The following is a 24,050-nucleotide window of genomic DNA, read 5'->3' on the forward strand; positions in this document are numbered from 1 at the left end:
TTTAATGAGATCCAATACATATTTAATTTCAGGATGTAGTTGCTTCCTCCCATATTATTTTGTTCTGCAACTAACAGTACGTTATTTATCTTCTGATCTATGGGAAACAAAACTTCATAAGACTAATGGCTTTTGCTCTCTGAATGAACTAAACATACAAATAAACAATATTGCAAGAATTATTCTATATGTTCGGAGATCTTTTCTTTTTTCCTCTGTAACAACTAGCTGAGTCAACCATTCATAACTTCTTACTGGTCACTACTAACCACTATTTCCTCAACTCGCTTGTAACATTCATCCTCACACACACATACGGAAATGTACGTTCCCACAAGCTCTTCTCATCAGACATCTTGCCTGGAATGTCAGTTTCCACATTTACTTGAATTTCCCTGCATCTGTGTGTACAGCACTAAGATCTTTCGTTCCTTGTTGGGGTGAAAAGAGAAGATCTTCCAGGTAATTTGCACCTCTTTCTTTGCAGTGCAATCTGAAGGGCACTTACAGTGCAAGATGAGCTCTCTCTATCATCAGAGCTGCAGTGGCACACAGAACTTCAAACGGAGCAATTATAATATTGGGGTTTACTTATGACGAGAGCTACAAGTAAAATCAATTTTATAGAAACAGATAAGCACAACCCGCATTAGTCATCTGTCAATTTTATACACTCTTGAAAAAGAGAAATTAAGCTGTTAACATAATTTCCCACCATTTCACTGCTGGTTCCACTGGTTTTTAGCTGTAGCTGATGGTAATGTATCAGTAAATACTGTACAATAAAAAATACTGCACTTTATAGTTAGTAGTAACAAAGACACATCAGATCCACACAAGGACAGTTTGCTAAGGGTTCTGATAGACAGTCTGCTGAGGGTTCTGTCATTGCAACTAATCCATAGCCAAGTACTAGTTGTGTAGCACACCACTGTAACATGAAGGATGATGGGATGTAGTGCCAGAAGGTGCTGTTGTGTTCTTATAAGTGTGGGCAAGGAGAACCAGGGCATTTCCATTCTTTGGATTGCCACTATAATAGTGGTTCGTACCACTGAGCCCAGGTTTCGTCCATAGTGACAATCCTTCCAAGGAAGCTACACTCCTCCTGTGGTAGTGATTGAGCAATTCGTCTGCAAGTGCGTAACAATGCCCCTGTTGCACCTCTGTCATTGCACATGGTACCTATTGTGCTGCCAGTTTGAGAAATCCAAGAATATGGAGCACTGTTTTGTGGCATACACCTAACTCTGCAGCTAACTCAATTTGAACTCCTTCAGTGATACATATCTAGCAGTGAGGCAAGGAGCTCAATTGTCATGTTGTCCATGGTGGGTCGTCCTGAATGGCACCAACCTTCAGTGACATACCCATCTTGCCACCACACAATATGGCAATTTTGGATCACCACACAATGCACGCATTCCCTGAAAACACTGTTATCCACAATGACCAAGTGCCAGTTCAATCTTGACGCACGCACATTGTTTGTGTTTCCAAAACATACTGTCAGGGCATCAACCATGCCTCCTGCTCTTTTGAGACTGACTCAAACACAGCTACCACCAATCACTGCACTATTTCAACTTATCTTCTGTTATAAACTACAGACAATACACATGCCATTAGATGCACACTCTTCATAAACAGAGTATTCTCACTACTTTTTACCCAACCCTCATATTTCTTTTAACTGATTCTTGCCTGCGTTCATTAGATTACAGGTAATTTTGTATAAAGAGTTTTCACTATCTCTACTAGGTGATAAGGAAATCCACATTCAGACACAATATTCCACAGGTTATCATGGCTTACACAGACAAAAGCCTTCTCAAGGTTGATAAAGGAGATATGGGTTTCTATCTTAAACTCTCTAATATTTTTCTATAATGTTCTTAATTACAAATACATTGTCTGTGCATGAACAATCTGATCTAAATCGATTTTGTTCCTAAAAAATAACAGCTTCTGTGATCCAGAATGAGATTTTCACTTTGCAGCGGAGTGTGCACTGATATGAAACTTCCTGGCAGATTAAAACTGTGTACCGGACTGAGACTCGAACTTGGGACCTTTGCCTTTCGCGGGCAAGTGCTCTACCAACTGAGCTACCCAAGCACGACTCACGCCCCATCCTCACAGCTTTACTTCCGCCAGTTTTAATCTGCCAGGAAGTTTCAGCTTCTGTGATATTCTTCACATGGTTATTGATTATGTTTAAATACTGTTTGTAGCAAGTGTTTAGAACCCTGATGCCACAATAGTTTTTACAGTCACTGTGCTTTCCTTTCTTGAAAAGAGACATTACTTCTACCTTACACCAAGGGTCTGGGATATTGCTGTTCCTCCAACGTTCATTTATAAACTGTAAAAAAAAAACTTTTTATTTAGTGATAAACCTCTGTGTTTAGTTAATTCTGCATTTACTCCATCTATTCCAGTAGCTTTCTATTCCTCATGCATTTGAAAACCTCTTGTAGTTCCTCCATAGTAATTGGATCTAATATTTCCTTGTACACACTTTCTTCAGTGTCATCTTTGGCGTTCTGTGTATACCATAGGTCTGTGTAATGATTTATCCATTGTTCATAGGGTATAATGTTCAGTGAGGCAGTATTGTTTCCTTCCTTGTTCAGGGCTTTTCTGACTTTGTATGCACATTGTTATCTATCGTGTGTGTAGTGTTCCAAGAAGCTTGTGAATGAGTCCTATGCCTCATGGCATGATTTGCACACTATTTGTTTTGCAGTTTTCCTTGTTATTTTGCATGTTTCCCATCCCTCTGGTGTTTTTGTCTGTAGAAACGTCAAAGAAGCTATCTGTTTTTCTTCAATGGATTCTCTAATTTCTGTGTTCTAATATCTGAGACTTTTCCCCCATCTGTTTTCTTCCTTTTAGCATGTGCTTTTGAAGTTGCTTCAATGATTTAAGTCTTAATATTATTCCAGTCTATATCAATGTCTTCATTGACTGATAGTGAAGCAAGCTTTTCTTGGCATCTCTGCTCAAAATGTACCAATTAAATCATTGAACCACTCCTTATGTTTCTGAAGGAGGACCCAACTCTATTTTTGGCTAGAGACCAAGGAGCAATCAAAATACAACATTTCCTCCTTTTCTAAGTAGTAACTTCTGAATTAACTCCTGCACATCCCAAATGGATGAATCCCCAATTCTGAAAGAATGTACAAGCTTCATCCCCAGTGGTTAGGAGCCTTTCATAACCATAATAAATTCATTCATTCGTTTATTTTCTTATAAGTTACGTCTTGTCAAATCAACCATTTCACTTGACTATTTGCAATTCTTTTGATCTCCCAATAACTTCTGAATTATGTTCTGGTATTGTTCTTAAAGCACACTTTACTTGTGCATCATCTTGGTTCCCATCTAACATCCTGCCTTTAAATTTATTTATGAGAGATGTGTCTAAGGATAAAAACATGCCTTTGCCTTTACAATAATTTAAGAGAGAAGTGTCTAAGGATATGTCTAACTCACAAACCATTTGATTTCAACTGCCAGATAAAAACGCCTCCTCTAACCTTTACCATGCATTAAGATCTGCAGCTATATGCATCCATGTTGCTTCTGTATGATTTATTACATGTCTCCATTGTGACACCACGCCCATTTTTTCTTATCTCTTGAAATCAAGTAAAAACTTGCTTGGTCCATCCAACATCCAATCTCTTGGGTACATGTCCCACACTCATACCATTTCATTTTCATTATAGGCCTAATCACGTCTTCTGTTTCATTATGTTTCCTCATCAATTTGTTCATTTCCCAGTCACTCCATTCCTTGTCTGAATGCTCTTCACATATGAATCCTTGTCTGAATACTCTTCACATTTGAAGCCCGTGTCTTATTCACACAAAAGTGGTGATTCACAGTGTGATAATCTTTCTTTTTAAGGCACACTGGAAGCTCAGTTTTGAGAGTTCTAGCATTCCCCGTCTAGCTCTCTCCTGTCCACTTTTATTGTCTATGACACTTGATTTCACCAACGAGCTCTATAACTTAATTGTTAATTTGTACACTGCATCAAGTTCTTCCATTAGTTGTTGAAGTTCAACTGCACATCAGGCAATGAGAACAGTATATTCAGCAAAACAAAGATGATGCAAATGTGTCCCACTAACACATTATTTATTTTTCTCAGTTCAAAGATCTGAGAATCCATCTCTGTTTGGTGACAATAATTTTCATGACATTTAATCTCTTCCATGATTTCTCCTCCAATTATAAATTTCTCACTATTCTGATAAACTCTAATGGTAGCTGTGGTAGCTGTAGCATTGATATACATATTTCTCTGATTATTAACACAGCTTGAATCACTGCCTTGCTCCTCAAGGGCTGTTGGTGCAAATTTGGTTGAAATTCACTCGACAGATATCTCAAAATCTATGAATCCAAGTCAAAATGGTAAATCATACTCACTGTTCCATTCTGGTAAGTTGCAGATTAAAAATAGATTGTAAGCTAGTAAGAAAGAAACTCTTCAGACAGGAAATCAGGTGCATACATTATAAGAATTTATTTGACAATGAAGTCTAAGCACAATGGCTAGAGACAGCCATCTTGTGTGTGTGTGTGTGTGTGTGTGTGTGTGTGTGTGTGTGTGTGAGAGAGAGAGAGAGAGAGAGAGAGAGAGAGAGAGAGAGAGAGAGGTCTGCCTTCTTGTGTAAATGTGTGTGTGTTTTCCTTTCTTTTCTGAAAAAGGCTTTGGCTGAAAGCTGAGTGTGTAATAGTCTTTTCATTACATCCTTTGCAATTCAAAGTGCCATCTTAATGGTGAGTTGCAATGTATACTTTTCACAATAATATTATGAAAAGTATAGTATAAAATTGTTAATATTATTAACAATTATGGAAGGGGTAGATTCCTATCCACCAGAAAGATGACATTTGAGTTGCAGACAGGCACAGGGAAAAAACTGTTACACATTAAGCTTTCAGCCAAAGCCTTCATCAGAAAAGATAGAACACACACACATTCACACAAGCAAACACACTTCACAGACATATGACTGCTATCTTTGGCTGCTCAGGTTAGACCTAATGCGTCAAATGAGAGCACCAATCTCTAGTGGAGTGGGGTGAGGAGAGGGATAGTAGGGTACAGGTGGGGGAAGAGGAAACAGTGCTACCTGGCAGAGGTGGAGACAATGCTACCTGCTGCAGGATCGAGAGGAGCAGAGTTGGGGAAAGATTAGGGGGTGCAGAGAGCAGTATACAGTGAGAGTGAGGGGACATTAGTTGGGAAACTGTTGGGTGGAGTGTGTGGGGATACAGTTGGTTACTGTAGGTTGAGGCAGGGATGATTTCAGAAGTGGAGAATGCATTGTAAGAACAACTCACGTCTGCACGTTTCAGAAAATCTGGTGGTGGGGGAGACGATCCAGATGGCCCATGTTATGAAGCAACCACTGAAATCAAGCATATTACATTCAGCTGCACAGCTGTGTAACACTTTGGCCCTGAGCCACAGTTTGGCACTGGCCATTCATACCAGTGAATAGTTCGTTGGTAGTCACGCCAACATAATAGGCTGAGCAACGATTGCAACAGAGCTGGTGCACAACATGGCTGCTTTCACAGATGACTCTGCCTCTGATGGGACAGGACAAGCCTGTGAAAGGACTAGAACAGGAAGTGCTGGATGGGTGGATTGGGCAGGTCTTGTATGTGGGTCTTCCAGAGGAATGTGATCCCTGTGCCGAGGGGGTGGGATTGGGAGTTGCGTAGGCTAGAACAAAATGTTGTGGAGGTTGGGTGGGCAACAGAACACCACTTTGGGAGGGGTAGGAGCGATCTTGTGTAGGACGTCCCTCATATCAGGGCATGACGACAGATAATCAAAATCCTGATGAAGGATGCAGTTCAGTTGTTCCAGTCAGGGGTGGTATTGAGTGATGAGGAGGGTGCTACTTTGCAGTTGGTTCTTGGAGGTGGTGGGTGGTGGGAGTATGTGGGGTATGTGGGGACATGGCATGGGAAATCTGTTTGGTGACTAGGTCTGGGGAATGGTGCCTCTCTGCTAAGGCCTTTGTAAGACCTTCAGCATACTGAGCAAGGGAGCTGCCTTCACTGTGGACATGCCATCCCCGTGTGACTAGGCAGTAGGAGGTGGATTTTTTGGTGTGGAAGGGATGGCGACTGTCAAAATGCAAATACTGTTGGTGGTTGGCTGGTTGGTTTAAAAGAGGCGGGAGGGACCAAATTGTTAGGTCATCAATCCCTCGTTCCGATTAAAATAATTACACAATGGTGAGAGTAAAATGATCGAGACATACAAAACAAGGCTGGAAGAAAGGAGAAAACAACAAGAATGACATAAGGGCAACAAACACTAAAATGGACAAAATAGGCCAAGAAAACCACAGAGAGACACAAGAAACATGTAGAAGAGATCAAAACAAGAGAGCAGATTACCATGGCTGGCTGACCATGTGAATAAAAAGGAGAAGCCAGCCACTCTGTAACACATTAAAACCTCCACCCTAAAAGCACTAGGGTGGAGGGCACAGAGGGACAAAGGACATGTGCTAAAACTTAGATCAAATGATAAAACCCACCCTCATGAATAAAACGTAAAACTAAAGCTGCTGCTGAAACATTGTCGCCCAACACTGAAGGAAGGGTGCTGGGAATGTTAAAAGTCTGCCACAGAGCAGCTAAAAGTGGGCAGTCCAGCAAGAGATGGATGACCAACATGTGTGAGCCACAGCGACACCAAGGTGGGTCCTAGCGACAGAGGAGGTAACCATGCGTCAGCCACGTATGGCCAATGCGAAGCCAGCAGAGGACAACTGATTCCCAGCGAGAGGACCGCATGGAAGGCTTCCACATATTTGTAGTCTCCTCAATTACTCACAGTTTGTTGTGCATACTGTTGTGATTCCATCTCTCCCAAAGACGATAAACCCTCCAGTGTAAGACAGAACGCAGGTCACTTTCAGAGATACCCATCTCCAGAAGTGATTTCCGCTAACCTGTTGGCAAGTTCATTGCCTGGGATTCTGACATGTCCTGGGGTCCTCACAAACACCACTGAATGACGATACTGTTCCAGGGCATAGATGGACTCCTGAATGGATGCTACCAAAGGATGGCAAGTGTAGCACTGGTCGATAGCTTGTAGGCTGCTCAAGGAGTCAGTACATAGGAGAAATGACGCGCCAGGGCATAAGTGGACATGATCACGAGCACGAGATATGGCCACCAGCTCTACAGTGAAAACACTGCCGCCATCTGGCAAGGAGTGCTGTTCAATATGTCCTCCATGGACATACGCGAAGCCGACATGAGCATCAGCCCGAGCCGTCGATGTAAACCACTTCATGGCCCCGGTACATGTTGAGAATTGAGTGGTAGTGACAGCGGAGAGACTCAGGGTTAACAGAGTCCTTAAGTCCATGCAAAAGGTCCAGAAGAATCTGCAGCCTAGGTGTGCACCATGGAGGTGTACGTGAATGGACCATGAGGAGAGGTGGTAATGGGAAGGACTCCAGTTCAGACAGAAGGGACCAGATATGAACTGCAATCCTATGCCCTGACCTGGGCTGCAAATGCAGGAGATGAACCACCGTGGTTGGGAGGATTACGTGATTGTGAGACTGGGAAGGCATGAAACACTCAATGGGGCAGTCTATGCCTCAGGGTCACCTGCTGCCACCAGATTGATCCTCTGCAAACAACATACATTGTGTCTGAGGGCCCAGCAAGGTCTAGGTCCTCAGAATCTCCACCTCATCCTCAGAGACAGAGCTTGTAGGTACTGGTGGTGTAGGTGGCACCACAGTGCCTTGGTTCTTAAAGGTCTTTTACTTTTTAGGTTTCTCTCACTGCTCCTTAGGTTTGTCTGGCTGGGAGGCCTTCACTGATTCAGTTTAAGGGACTGAGGAGGATCGTGAAGCCCTAAGACCAGCTATCTGTGGTTGTTTCATCCACTGGCAGGTGTCAGCTTTGCCACTCGTAGGAACCTGGGAAGGCTGGGAAGGGAGTGACCCAAGGAATCCCTTCCTGGTGAGAGGAGTCGAAGAAGACTTACGCTACTTCAGCTGAGAATTGGGGACTGACGTCTCCGATGGTTGGGTGGGGTGGGGGGTTTCTCCCGACGTAAGCTGTGCAGGAGCAACAGGAAGGAGGGAAAGTGCCCCCCACCATAAAGGGGGCAGGTGGAGTCTGACGGCTCTAAGAGCCAACTGTACGCAGCAGAACGGAAGAAACTATTGTAGCGGCGACGTAGGTTGACGTCATATGTGCAGAATGTATCCTCTCATATTTTCTCTTAGCCTCAGTGCAAGTCAGTTAGTCCAGGGTCTCGTATTCCATTATTTTTCCTTCTTCCTGGAGAATCCTGCAGTCTGGCGAGCAAGGTAAAAGGTGCTCTCTGCAGTTGACACAAGGAGTATTGGGATGTGAAGGACCTCCACAATCCCAACAGGTGATGCTGGAAGTACAGCAGGAATACATATGGCTGAACTTCCAACACTTAAAGCACTGCATCGAGGGAGGGATATATGGCTTTACGTCACAGCGATAGACCATCAGCTTGACATTCTCGGGTAATGTGTCACCCTTGAAGGCACTGGTGTAAAAACCTGATTATCCCTCGGACCCCAATGGATACAACAGACGAAATGGACTCCTTGCTGCACTAAATTGGCGTGCAGCTCATCATCAGACTGCAAAAGAAGGTCATGATATATGATACCCTGGACCATGTTTAAGCTCTTATGAGACATGATGGAAACAGAAACATCCCCCTGCTTGTCACAGGCAAGTAGTGCCCATGACTGAGCAGAGGATGCTGTTTTGAACAAGACTGACCCTGACCACATTTTGGACAAGCCCTCTGGCACTCCAAAATTGTCCTCTAAATGCTCCACAAAAAGCTGAGGTTTTACTGACAAGAAAGATTCCCTAAAAGTTTTTCGCGACTGATTCCTTGAATAAATGTTCTCAGTTTACTTGCAGCGTCAAATTTGGATAAAATCCTGTGCTTTCAATAACTACCTCCGTCATCTTCGTCAGGGGTAAACGTGACTGTCGTGGACCGGCGAGGCTTCTGCTTTTATAAACAGTGGACGGCTTCTCATTGGCTGAAAGATGTCACGATGCAAACAGCGTGTATGGAGGTGCCGGCCTCTATGTCCATAGATTTTGTTTGCGCGCTTTATCCAGCGTTGCTTGCAGCGCCATGCATCGCAACAGGTAGAGAACTTAGAGGAATGTAAGAAGTCAACCTCTGCGTCCTTTCTTTATCAACTACGTGCTTCCATGCATTGTTGAGTGCATATCCGGAGTCTCTGTTGAAATTATTTTCACATAGTCTAATTTCAACTGCTTTCCTGGTGACAGAGTCCCAATAGTTTGAAGCGTGAGCAAGTATTCTTGTTTCATCGAATAAAATCTTATGTTTATTTAACAAACTGTGCTCAGCAGCTGCTGATTTTTCTAGATACCCGTATTTCAGGTGACGCTGATGTTCCACACAGTGATCGGCAACAGTTCTAATAGACTGGCCCACATAATTTTTGCCACACTCGCAAGGAATGCTGTAAATTTCCACTACTCTCAGGCCGAGATTATCTTTCACGGGTCGCAACATTTCCTTAATCTTTCTGGGTGTCTGGAAGACTGGTCTGATTCCCTGCTGGCTCAGGACTCTACCGATTCTGGTCGTTGCACCGCAGAATGGCAGCCATGCGATGTGTTGGTCCTCTTGATCTGTTTGAAGAGCATCCTTTCTAGGTTTCTTCGCCAGAGTAGATCTGATATCACAATCAGAATATCCATTTTTTCTCAATACCATCATCAGATGGTTAATCTCCGAGGCAAGATGATCCTTGTCCAAAATAGCCCTTGCTCTGTGTACCAAGGTATTCAGCATAGCTCTCTTCTGAGCTGGGTGGTGAAAACTATGTGCATTTAGATATAAATCTGTATGCATCTGTTTTCTGTACATAGAATGTCAGAGATGTCCATCTGATTTTCGCTCCCACCAGCACATCTAAGAAGGGTAACTCCCCATCCTTCTGCATCTCCAGTGTAAATCTTATGTTCTGGTGTATACTATTCAAATGATCAATGAACTGCTGTAGTTCCTCATCGCCATATGGCCAGATTAAAAATGTATCGTCAACATACCTGAAGAAGCAGGATGGACATAAGGGAGCATTGGTAGAGCGCTTGCCCGCGAAAGGCAAAGGTCCCGAGTTCGAGTCTCGGTCGGGCACACAGTTTTAATCTGCCAGGAAGTTTCATATCAGCGCACACTCCGCTGCAGAGTGAAAAATATCTCATTCTGATAAGGGAGCATTGTTCAATGCTCGTCCTTCGAAATCCTCCATGAAAAAGTTTAGCTAGGGCTTGTGACAGTGGCGAACCCATGGCTGTTCCGTCAGTCTTTTTATATTATTTTCCACCATAAAAAAAATAGGTGGTCATCAAAGTGTGTTGAAATAACTTAAGTATTTCAGGAGAGAAATGAGCAGCCAACAGTTTTAACATATCTTCCATCGGTACCTTTGTAAACAAAGAGACCACATCTAGGCTGATAATGATGTCATTAGAACCTATCCTCATCTGCTTTATGACGTCAACAAACATTTTTGAGTTATTAATATGATGGCTACAGTGGCTGACTACAGGTGCTAATAATTTGGTTAAGTATTTTGCCAACCGATATGCAGGAGACCCATTAGCACTAACAATAGGGCTCAACAGGACCCCATCCTTATGGACCCTGTGTAGACCGTATAACCTAGGTGGCCTTGGTGCTCTCGGTCATAGGTTCTTGACTAGTCCTTCTGGGAGGCCAGAGTTCTTCAGTAGCTCCCCTGTCTTCCTGCTAAGTGTTGCTGTGGGATCCCATTTAAGAAACCGGTACATGGTATCTTCAAATAATAGGGCCACTTTCTTATGATAATCGGTATCATTGAGGATAACTGTGGCATTCCCTTTGTCGGCTGGTAGCACAACTAACTCTTCATCCTTCCCCAACGATTTCAATGCCAGTTTCTCCACTCTGCTTACATTGGACTTAGGAGACTTGGCTGTTGCTAAAATCCAACTAGTGGCAAGCCTTACCTCATCTGCTGCTTCTTCAGGAAGGTGACTAACCGCCTGTCCTACTCCACTGATAATCTCAGCCATTGGTAGCTTTTGTAAGCTGGAGAAAAGTTCAGTCTCTTACTGAGAACTGAGATGGTGGTGTCATCAATTTCCTTCTCAGCGAAGTTGATAACATTGTGATGTACCTCGCTGAACCCAGAAATTCCTTTTCCACAGATAAGGTGTATAAATTTATCAGCCTGTTTTGCTGTAGTCTTAGTTAAATTAGCTCGCTGATGTGCAGCCAAGGTTGTGTCTATCCATTCCCAGTTCCAATATGACAAAACTGCAGACAAAAACAGATGGCAACTATATAAGGAGCAAGCGTTGGCACCCAGTTGATACCTCGTATGATGTATCCTCTCCCTGACGATCGCATGACTGCTACATATCGGTCGGGAAAATACTTAACCAAATTATTAGCACCACTGTAGCCATCAAAAATGTTTGCTGACACCATAAAGCAGATGAGGATAGGTCCAAATGATATCGTGATCAGCCTAGATCTGGTCTCTCTGTTTACAAATGTACCAGTGGAAGATGCATTAAAACTGTTGGCTGCTCATTTCTCTCCTGAAATACTTAAGTTATTTCGCCACACTTTGACAACCACCTATTTTTTGTACGGTGGAAAATATAATGAACTGACTCACGGAACAGCCATGGGTTCGCCACTGTTACAAGCCATAGCAAACTTTTTCATGGAGGATTTCGAAGAACGAGTGTTGAACATCCATCATGCATCTTAAGGTAGGTTGATGATACATTTTTAATCTGGGCACGTGGCAGTGAGGCACTGCAGCAGTTTGTTGATCATATGAATGGTATACACCAGAATATAAGATTTACAGTGGAGGTGGAGAAGGATGGGGAGTTACCCTTCTTAGATGTGCAGGTGGAGCAAAAATCAGATGGACATCTCGGACATCCTGTGTACAGAAAACTTACACATACAGATTTATATCTAAATGTACATAGTTTTCTCCACTCAGCTCAGAAGAGAGCTATGCTGAATACCTTGGTACACAGAGCAAGGACTATTTTGGACAAGGATCATCTCGGCTCCGAGGTTAACCATCTGACGACGGTATTAAGAAAAAATGGAAATTCTGATTGCGGTATCAAAAGGATGCTGTTCGAACAGATCAAGAGGGCCAACACAACGCACGGCTACCAATCTGCAGTGCAATGACCAGCAAGATCGATAGAGTCCTGAGCCAGCAGGGAATCAGACACCCAGGAAGATTAAGGAAATGTTGTGACCCGTGAAAGATAATCTCGGCCTGAGAGTATCGGGAATTCACAGCATTCACTGCGAGTGTGGCAAAAGTTATTTGCTCCAGTCTATAAGAACTGTTGCCGATCGCTGTGTGGAACATCAGCGTCATCTGAAATACGAGTATCTAGAAAAATCAGCAGCAGCTGAGCACAGTTTGTTAAATAAACATAAGATTTTATTCGATAAAACAAGAATAATTGCTCAAGCTTCAAACTATTGGGACTCTGTCATCAGGGAAGCAGTTGAAATTAGACTATGTGAAAATAATTTCAAGAGAGACTCTGGATATGCACTCAGCAATGCATGGAAGCGAGCAGCTGATAAAGAAATGACGCAGAGGTTGACTTCTTACATTCCTCACAGTTCTCTGCCTGTTGGGATGGATGGCGCTGCAAGCAACGCTGGATAAAGTGCGCAAACAAAATCTATGGACATAGAGGCCGCCACCTCCATACACGCTGTTTGCATCGTGACATCTTTCAGCCAATGAGAAGCCGTCCAGTGCTTATAAAAGCAGAAGCCTCGCCGGTCCACGACAGTCAGTTTCATCTCTGTCGAAGATGATCGAGGTAGCCATCGAAAGCTCGGGATTTTATCCAAATTTGACGCGCCAAGTAAACCGAGAACTTTTTATGCAAGCAAGATTTCCCATCAACTCTCGTACATACAAGGTACTGGGGTGAATAAGCTTCACTTTCATCCTCAGCCTGACGTTCCTCCCATAGTGCCGCCACAGGGGAGGGGAGGGAGGGGTGTATGATTTGGGGTTGTATTTCTTAGCAATGAAGTTAGACTTTGATTGCTTAGAGACTGCTGGTCTTTGACCACCAGCAAGAGATTACGTACTACACTTCATGGTGTGTCATCTGCCCTGATGCCACCCACACTGACCAGGGACCCTCCCCACGGGCACCACCCACCCGCAGCAAAGGCCACCTGACAGGATTGCCATTGCTGGAAGTCACGATGCCCCAGGGTGATGGGCATTTATTCCTTGGCATATGTGGGGGAGTTAACTGCGCAGCCATCAGCAGAGTGATCCCTGGGTGGTCAGGGGGCTACAAGCAATAGGGTACATGGCAGCCCCACCACAACGGACTGGCTACAGTGTTGGATATCAGGCGCAAACGAGCTAAGAAGTCCATTATCGTCGACAGTGCAGAAAGGGATACTGCACAGAGGGTGGTGGAAAAGGCACCCAGGAGAGTGACCTCCCCCAAGAGCTGGCAAATGAGCAAAAGTGCAGATCCATGCAACAAAGGATGCGAAAGGTCTCAGTGCACTATGGACGCTATGCACCATGTAAGGCGCCCTTCCCCAATTGGCGTGCTCTTTGGGAAAATTTTGAAAAATGGAGGTCAAAACTTACAGGGGACCATCACATAAAGACCAAAATGTGTGAGACACCTTTTAGTCGCCTCTTACGACAGGCAGGAATACCTCTGGCCTATTCTAACCCGGGCCAGCAGGGGTATGTTGGTGGTTGGTGGGTTTAATGTTGAAAGAGGTATGGATGGAACCCTCAGAGAGGAGGTAGTCAGTGAGCAGGAAGGTGGTACACTGGGTTGAGAAGGACCAAGTGAAGTAGATCGAAGAAAGGGTTTTGAGATAGTGTAAAGGACTGAGAACACTGTGTCCTGAACCTGAGTCCAGATCGTGAAAATTTTGTTTAGTAATAAAGAGATCTGCCTGACTAAATAAAGCAACAAGTTCATCACCCGGGAAAGTGAAGGTAATACAAAGATAGACAAAAGTTACAATCATTTAACAAAGGTACCTAGGGAAGAGATCATGTTGTAGCTACGAAGAAGCCAAATTAAAAGAAAATCTCAAATGGATGAGGCAGCTAATTAACAATACACAATATTTTTAAAAATGTTGAAATAATACTATACAATATGCTGAATTAAACATACGCAGAACTACCTTCAAGAGGATGTGAAAAAATATAGCGAAAAATGAGTTTAGAGAAACAAGTCAAACTGGTAAGAGTATGAGGAAGACAAAATATGAACCTGCAATGGGCTGGTATCACATTTCAACAGTTCAAATGGCACAGAACATAAAAATACTATGAGAAGGAAAGTTGCTACTCACCAAATAGCAGAGATGCTAGTTGCAGGTAGGCACAACAAAAAAATTTTCACACTTAAAGCTTTTAGCCAAAGGCCTTTGTCAACAACAATAGACACACACACACACACACACACACACACACACACACACACACACTCATGTGAACGCAACTCACACACGAGTGAAGTCTCAGGGAACTGAAACTCACTGTGATCAGAAGCAGCAATACATGATGGGAGTGGCGACTGGGTGGGGGGAAGGAGGATGCTGGGGTGGGGAGGGGTAGGGACAGTATGGTGGCCATGGCGAACAGTGAAACGCTGCAGGGTGGGCAGCAGGCGGGGAGTGGTGGGGGGGAGGAGGGGAGGGGGGCAGAAGGTGGGGGAAGTAGTGGAAAAGGAGAGAAATAGAGAGAACCACTCCTCGCACTCCAACTTCTACAAACTTAACCACCCAGGATGCCCCATTGTGGACAGTTACTGTGCCCCCACTGAGAGAATCTCTGCTCTTGTAGACCAACACCTTCAACCTATTACCCGGAACCTACCCTCCTATATAAAAGATACCAACCATATCCTCCATCGGCACTCCACTGTTCCTGTCCCTTTACCACACGGTGCCCTGCTCATCACTATTGGTGCCACCTGCCTGTACACTAACGTTCCTAATGCCCATGGCCTTACCAGTATTGAACACTACCTTTTCCAATCCCGATGGATTCCAAACAACCTCCTTCCTAGTTGCCATGACCAACTATATACTCACCCACAATTACTTCTCCTTTGAAGGCATTACCTACAAACAAATCTGGGATATGACTATGGGCACCCGCATGGCACCATGCTATGCCAACCTATTCATGGGCCACCTAGAGGAATCCTTCCTAAACACGCTGAATCCTAAACCCCTCACCTGGTTCAGATTCAATGATGACACCTTTGCTATCTGGATCGAAGGTGAGGACACCCTAACCACATTCCTCCAGAACATCAACAACTTCTCACCCATTTGCTTCACCTGGTCATACTCAACCCAACAAGCCACCTTCCTAGATGTTGACCTCCACCTCGAAGATGCCTACATCAGTAGCCCCATCCACATAAAACCTACGAACCACCAGCAATACGTCCACATCGACAGCTGCCACCCATTCCACCCAAGAAGTCCCTCCAGTACAGCTTAGCCACCTGTGGTCGTCACATCTGCAGTAATGAGCAGTCCCTCTCAAAATATACCATGAGTCTCACTGAAGCCTTCACTGACCATAATTATCCTCCCAACCTCGTACAAACACAAATCTCCCATGCCTTATCTTTCCAGTCTCCCACCGACTCCCAAAACCCCACTGTCCGGCCACAGAGGAGCATTCCACTCATGACTCAGTACCACCAAGGACTGGAGCAACTGAATTACATTCCCCGCCAGGGTTCTGATTACCTCTCGTCATGCCCTGAAATGAGAAATGTCCTGCCCACCATTCTTCCCACCCCTCCCACAGTGGTATTCTGCCATCCATCAAACCTACACAATATAGTCATCCATCCTGACACAAACCTGCTCCCAATTCCTTACTTCACGGCTCATACCCCTGTAATAGACCTAGATGCAAGACCTTTCCCATACATCCTCCCACCACAACCCCACCAACTACTCCAGTCCGGTCACTAACATCTCCTGTCTCATCAGAGGTAGGGCTACCTGTGAAACCAGTCATGTGGTCTACAAACTACAATGCACCCACTGTGCTGCATTCTATGTGGGCATGACAAAAAACAAGATGTCTGTCCACATGAATGGCCACCGACAAACTAAGGCCAAGAAAAAATTGGACCACTCTGTTGCTGAGCATGCTGCCAAACATGATATCCTTCATTTCAATGACTGCTTCACTGCCTGTGTCATATGGATCCTTCCCACCAACACCAGCTTTTCTGAATTGCGCAGGTGGGAACTCTCCCTGCAATATGTCCTACATTTCCGTAACCCTACTGGCCTCAATCTTTGTAAGTCGCTGTCCTCACCCATCCAGCCCCTTCCCTGCTCCTATTCCAGCACTACACAGCCATCATTCCACCACCACACACAGTCTTTTTATTTATTTATTTTATTTCTCTCCTTTTCGTCTACTTCCCTTCCCCCTCCTCATCCCTCCCCTGCCCGCCACCAAACCTGCAGCACTTCACTGCCCGCCATCCCCACCATACTATCCCTACCCCTCCCCGCCCCAGCCTCCTCCTTTCCCCCACCCAGTCGCCACTCTCATCATGTTCTGGTGCTGCTGTTCACAGTGTGGTTTCAGTTGCCTGAGACTGCAGTCATGTGTGTGAGTTGTGTTTGCGCAAGTAAGAGTGTCTATTGTTGACAAAGGCCATTGGCCGAAAGCTTTAAGTGTGAATATCTTTTTTTCGTGCCTGTCTGCAACTCAGCATCTCCGCTATATGGCAAGTAGCAAACTTTCATTCTCATAATATTGTTACATTCCACCCTGAATTTTCCACAGTAAATAAAAAGATTGAGAAAATGTTAAGGATAATCCAAGATTTCTTTAAAAGACTGTGTAGTTAAAAAGATGAATTAGAAACACACTTAATAATGAAAATAATACAGTCTGGAAACAATGCCGGATAGGTGTGGGAAGCCACTTGAGAAATGAAAAAACAAAAGACATCTGGAGATGATGACATTACAACAGCTGCGGCACAAATTGAACCTGCAAAATTATTTTCAAATTGTCTGAGCACTAAAGCAATACCCCAAAAGTGAAATAACACTTTATTTATCTACTTCACAAGAAAGGGGACAGGCAAGACACAAATAAGTTCAGATTTATCCTCTCTGTAATACCATATTTACTCGAATCTAAGTCGCAAATTAAAAATGAGACTCGAAATCAAGGAAAAAAAAATTTCCCAAATCTAAGCCGCATCTGAAATTTGAGACTCGAAATTCAAGGGGAGAGAAAAGTTTTAGGCTGCACCGACAAATCGAAACAAAGTTGGTCCATTGTAATATGAGACCCAATTTAGGTCGAATGAATGATGATACAGCTACAGTAGTTTGGTTCGAGTTGTAAGGTTAGCAGTTAAGCTTTATCAGGTAGCCATTGCTATGCGTCAGGTGCTCTGTCTGTATTTATATGGGTTCCCTTCCTTTTTAACATGCTTTGTCTGGTTTGAATTGATTGCTTATTTTTCTTTGATCTGATATGTGCCATTCTCTTTGTTATAGGTGTTTACGTCATTCTAAGCTGAAAATGCATTACTGTACTGTGTCATGCATTGTTTGTTGCTTTCGGATAATGAGTGTTTACGGCCTGTCGCCGCTCGCAGCATGGCTTGCTTTTGTGCACGCTACCACCACTTACAATTAAAAAGAAAGAGAGAGAGAGAGAGAGAGAGAGAGAGGAGAGAGAGAGAGAGAGAGAGAGGAATCGTCTCATTAGTGAAACAATGGTAAGAGACTGCTATTTGTTGTTACTTACAATGCTGCTTTCTTTGATAATGATGAACAAGAACCAAATAATAGACTGCATATGATAGAACATGTTCTGAACGAGAGTGTAGTGAAAATTTTTCTCTGTTTGAAAATCTTTGCAGATGCCTCTTTAGTGCATTACATTCTGCACAGAAATTAGAGATAGCAGCAAACACGAAATAATACACGGCAAAAGTTTATATTCATATTATTCTTATGGTGAAGAGAATACGGCATGTGATTCACAATTCATAAAAGTTCCTATTACCAACCATCTCTTCTCACAGGTAGGAAAAAATTCAGAACGTAGAGTTGGCCATATTGACAAATATCCCAAACCGTCTTGCCAGACGGATTTTAGTAGTACACTGAAATACTGCTACATTCGAAGATAAACAATACGGAATTTCTATTTACTTCATTGGATAATGTATGAAAATGCAGTGGTCGAAACTCGGGGTGGAGAAAAAAGATCATCTTCCACCTTTTTTTTTTTTTTTTTTTAATTTATTTACTGGCGCAGAGGTTTTGGCGCTAGTATTTATCTTTGTGCCTGCAAAGCATGCCCGTGCAGCGCTACATATATTCAACGGCAGAAGTTAGTTGTGTCGGCACCTATGAACATTTTTCAAGACTTCCACTTACTTTGCACTCGATTCTAAGCCACAGGCAGTTTTTTGGATTACAAAAATGGGGAAAAAGTGCGGCTTAGATTCAAGTAAATACGGTATACAACATGGCCACTAAAATTGTCAGCAACCACACAGAGAAAAACACTGGATTTTAATCAGCCAATGAAAAAAGCTGGCTTTAAAATATAATACAAAACAAATGTACACCATTTGCAAGTCGACACTATACAAATGAGTTACACAGTTAACAAAAAAATGTAGGAGGGTATTTTCCTATATTAGTTCCTAACTTACAGTTTTATGCTTCAGTAAGTTTAAGCTAAACACAGACAAGTAAAAACTACACACAGACAAGTAAAAACTACAGCTACTGTGATGTGAGATAGTTGGGATACATCTGCTTCCGGCTTAAAAACTGAAGCAGAGTTGATCAGCTATTGCATGGGAAATACACATCAAATCTTTAGCGCAGATGAATGTTTGCTTCCATATTTTTAAATCCTGCTCTCCATGCTTTTATTTTAGCAGATCAGAAAGTTGTATGTCACCCTGCTTAATACAATGACTTACAAATTTTCAGTATTCCTTAAGATTCTAACATTCTTACCTTGTCCTCAAAAAATGAACTATGAAAATGGACAGTATTTCCAGATATTGAAGACATGTGTATTGTTTTATTGTTATTTACATTAAAAAGAGTGACTTTTTCATGATGTGGAATTCCCAGATACCTGCATTAGAAATAGAAAAAGAGTCAGTGAATATGGATAATTTTTTAATGGGCACTGTGCTGAATAAAATCGTTATTTAAGTATGGAAAAAAAATTTTAAACAACAGCGTTTTGAATAAAATTATTGCTTCAAGTAAAATTCACATTTCATACTTTACTAACACATTACACTGAAAATTACCTTAACACAACAATGACAAAAATACATTTCAGTATATCTCCTTTGAAGAGTAAGAGGATTGATATACACATTCATCTCAATATAAGTTGCTTCCACAAAAGAAATCACAATTAAAAATAACAACCCCAGTTTTGAAGCATCTGTGATATCACTTCCCTCACTCATATACACCAACAGTTTTTTCCACTGCTTCTCATAAAGAGTGTAATACATCACTAAGAAAACTGGCACACTGGATAAAGTAATTAACCTCTTTGGCTTTTTATGAAATTTGTTCTTTCACTATAAATCTGGGAGAGTGATAAGAAAAGCAGATGTCACAATTAAGTTTCTTTTTTCTTTCTTTCTCTTTTTTTTAAAAAAAGAAAAAAAAGGAAAATTGAATTCAGAAAGTAATGAAACCAGTGGCAGTCCATCCTATGACCTGAGTTGTGAGAAATTATTCATAATTCATTTCAAACATGTGCAATGAAATAAATTCCTCACTTTCTGCAATAAAAGAAAGTAACAGAACTCTTTCCAGCAAAGATATCATCCATGGCAACAAAAAAGGGTACGGTAATACACTGTGAGGTGTTCTAGGAGTGTAGTACTCATAATGAACAATGGTGCCTCAGTGTGTTTGTGCAAAATAGTACGAACAGCAAGTAGATAACTGTGAAGGTTCATTTAGCTCTTGACATGACAGTCACAGTCTCCCTCCTTCAATTTTTTTAGTACTGCAAAATTATTATTACTTAATGATGAAAGAGGTCGATGTAAGGAAGTCTCTGCAAGGCTACAGATACACTCCCCTGAACTGAATACAGTACACAGATGAGGACAGTCTTCCTTAAGCACCATAGACATCATCCCACATCAGTGATTTCCCATCAGCTCTCAAGAAAAAGCAGTTTGCCAGTTTTATTTTTCAAGTGAGAACTCTCTATGACTATTGCAAAATGAAACAATGCACCCAAGATCTGAGCTGTAGTGCATGTGTAGAAATTTGCAACCCTACAAGGGAAGATGATGCGATGTGTCAGTCAGAGCGTTAAATTGCAAGAATTCCCTGGTACTCTTTGTAAAAGCCCTGTACACCTATGACCAAATCTATTCAATATTTGTAATCCATTAAATGCATCATTTCCCTTAAATAATGATACAGAAAAATGGCAAAAATAATACTTTTTTAACTTTCACACTAATCTACATTTATTGTTTTCCACAAACCTCTGTTTAAAATCCAGATGTGGTGGTTCAAACTTCAAGTGCAACTGAGAACTATAAATAGAGCGTTCATCTAAAGTGGGCACCCTGAAATTAAAAGAAGATAAAATATGTTACATATATACACATTACCAACATATATTGTATAATTAAATAAATAAGAAGCAAAGTGAAAGTTATTTATCTTCAAAAATTCTTATTTGTGTAACACAATGCTGCTGCCCTGATGTCTGACAATTAACAATAAATAATGAATGAATCAAATTTAAAAAAATTAAATAAATGGTGTATCACCAGTGATAATATTTCACTGTACTTTAATACTGTTTGCTTGTGTATGCCCAAAATCACACTAAGGCTGCCCTAACACACAAACAACACATCAAGGAAAATACAACACAGATTAATAATATGTCATAAAAACAACTGACGAGTTCCTGTATTTTGGGCACTTGGAGAAAGTGAATGGCTGGATTCCAATAAAAATAAGGAAGAGAGTTATTTTAGTTAATTAAATAGTTCAGAAAACTGCATTTAGTAACTCCACTTTAGTGACACTCACTGGTAACATTACCATTGCTACCATACAATGAAGGTATTGATTGTGTCTTGGTGCTTGCGTACTTTACATACAACCTGAATCTCTTAGGAAATTCCATGATGGAATATCAACCTTATTAGGAAAAGGATAGATTGGTACACATTGTTAAGATGACCCAATGAGTTGTAGACAGGCACAAAAAAAACTGTTACACATTATAGTCTTTGACCAAAGCCTTCTTCAGCAAAGAAAACACACACATTCACAAAAGCAAGCACACCTCATGCACACACGACTGCTACCTTCGGTAGCTCTTACTGGAATGTTACTCTCACATGAATAGCAATCTGGAGTGGGGTGAGGAAGGGGGAGGGACAGCAGAGTATGGGTTGCAGAAGAGCAAAGCACAGTCTGGTGGGACATGCAGGGACTAGATGGCAGGCTGACGAGATCGCCAGGCACAGCGTTGAGACGTAGGGCGTGGGGGAAAAAATGGAGAGCAGAAAAGGAAAGGAGCAGGGAAAAGTCAAGAATGGGCAGCTGCACTGGCAGAGGGTGGCACATTATGAGAGTGAGGGGACGTGAAAAAGGATAGTACTTGGAAAATCAAATTCCTTGTAAGATTATTACTTTATTTCTAATAAAATTATTCACCATATTTTTTGATCACACCTTGTATTTCTATGTTCACGTAGGCTTGCAGACAACAAAGAAGCACATGAGAAGTGTCAGGATTTAGTTCTCCTAACTCCCCACTCACAGCAGTTTCTAATCACTTGACAATTGTTGGTAGGTTGGTTGACTGGCAGTTAAGGGACTAAGCAGTGAGTGCATCGGTCCCTCAGTTAAGAGGCTTCACCTGTAGTTAGTGACGTCAGCTAAAAATTTGATCCAATTATGAAAGTATCTAGAAGTTGTGAAATCGATGCCTTGAAATCAATATTGATGCAAGATCTATAAAATAATTTAAAGAGAAGTAGAAGTATATGGTTAAGGCCAGTGTGTCTGTCGGAGCAGATGAGGGGTCTCTCAGGGCTCATCTGTGGTGAGAGAGACCCCATCCCCACTGACTCTACCCCCTACCCCTACCACAACCAACCCAAATTAAGGTCGAAGGCAGTTACGGAGCACAGAATATTTCCTAGTTGAGAGAATCATAATAGTAAAAGTGAGATGGCCAAAAATATAATGATTATCTGCTGCACCCAAGGAAAAGAATAACGTGAGAGAAATAATCATGCCAGTAGGTGGGTGAGGCCAAGCGAGTGTCCTTATGGGCTCTGCACATGACGGGGGCTGTCCCACCCTCAATCTGTTACAAAGTAATGAAGAGGGAAATAGCAGCCATTATTCATCATAGTACTACCCCTAGAAGGGAAAATAGGGTATGTCAGTTAAAAGGGATTAATCACATCTGAAAGCAATTAAAACAGAGTAAAAGAGGGATGACTAAGGCAGGAAGACATTGAAGCAATGCAGAGACATGCTGCTAGATTTGCTACCAGTAGATTCTGTCAGCATGCAAATATTATGAGGATGCTTCATGAACTCAAATGGGAATCACTGGAATCATGAAGCACTATCACGGAAATTTAGAGAACCTGCATTTGAGGCCATCAGCAGAACAATTCTACTAAAGTCAATGTACACTCTGTGTAATGACCATGAAGATAAGGTGAGAGACATTAGGATTCATACAGACTTCTTTTTCCCTCACTCTATTTACAAGTGGGACAGGAAAGGAAATGACTAGCAGAGCTCCATGGTATCCTCCGCCATGCACCATATGGTGGCTTGCAGAGCATGTATGCAGAACTCGCTGTAGATCAGATCTGGCAACAGAGGTGTTCTTAAATATCCCTTTCCCAGAACTCGCTATATCAGAAAACATCTACTTTGTACACATATAAATTCTTTTATAGTATCTGCCACTATTATTATTATTACTGGAAGCAGCAGAAATCATTTTATTACTATTTGTCATATTAAAATTATTGTTATTTCTGAGGCGCCCAAGATGTAAAAAAAAGGTACTGTGTGAGTGATACCTTGGTCCAATGTAAGAGCTGTCCTGATGGCCCTTATCTGATCAGGTTAAATAACTAAATATTTCACTATGTACTAATGATATTAATGTTCGCCTTACAACATAAACACAGATGCATTTCTATGGGCACCTCTAAAACACTGAAAGATCAGTGCTGTTTCAGTTTAGTCTGTACTACTCTTTTTATCATACCAAGTTCAGCACTGCAATATTAAATTATTACTACAAATTTTTCAACTAAATAGTATCTGGCAAATACATGTAACCAGCAACCCATCCCCCAAATTTGCATGGGTAGCACTAAGTAAGCATCTATGGCCTATCGACTTGCTGGCGTAGTAGTGAATTTGTTTATGGGGCACTGCATAGTGCTGTGTTTAAAGTTCTGAGAACAAGTTTATGTGATCTTCTTAGCAGACATGAATGTTATCTATTCCATATGTAATTGATGTTTGGAGAGACATCTAATGGCAACATTGAGGGCACACCATCATTTAATTAATTTGTTTACAACCAATATAAATAACATGTGATTCAGTGGATATGTCTTTCAATTTGTAGCATGTCATGTATCGCAGGATGGCTAAGTGGATCATATCCAAAAAGCTCGATTAAAAGAAAATGAAACAGAAAGAAACTTGCCTGATCTAGATGTGTAGCTCATTACAGCACTCCTCTTGTAAACCTGATTCATTGTTCAGACTCATTGCTGCAAATCTTTGCCATATACTATTTTCGGCACACTTATTCAT

The 24,050-nt window shown here is 42.0% G+C and overlaps 1 protein-coding gene across 4 annotated transcripts in view; it reads right to left on the reverse strand.

Moving 5' to 3' along the window:
* Window positions 1–24,050, reverse strand: part of LOC126281645 (transmembrane protein 131) — a 353,143-nt gene that overhangs the window by 252,779 nt on the left and 76,314 nt on the right. For all 4 annotated transcript variants that reach the window (XM_049980780.1, XM_049980779.1, XM_049980778.1 and 1 more), the window contains exons 4-5: window positions 20,714–20,797; window positions 19,197–19,320 (exon numbers count right to left, since the gene is read on the reverse strand). In XM_049980780.1, coding sequence (XP_049836737.1) covers window positions 19,197–19,320; window positions 20,714–20,797 — 208 coding nt within the window. The remainder of the gene's footprint in view (window positions 1–19,196; window positions 19,321–20,713; window positions 20,798–24,050) is intronic.

Source organism: Schistocerca gregaria, chromosome 7 (genome assembly GCF_023897955.1).
Source record: "Schistocerca gregaria isolate iqSchGreg1 chromosome 7, iqSchGreg1.2, whole genome shotgun sequence".
Classification (NCBI taxonomy): Eukaryota; Metazoa; Arthropoda; class Insecta; order Orthoptera; family Acrididae; genus Schistocerca; species Schistocerca gregaria.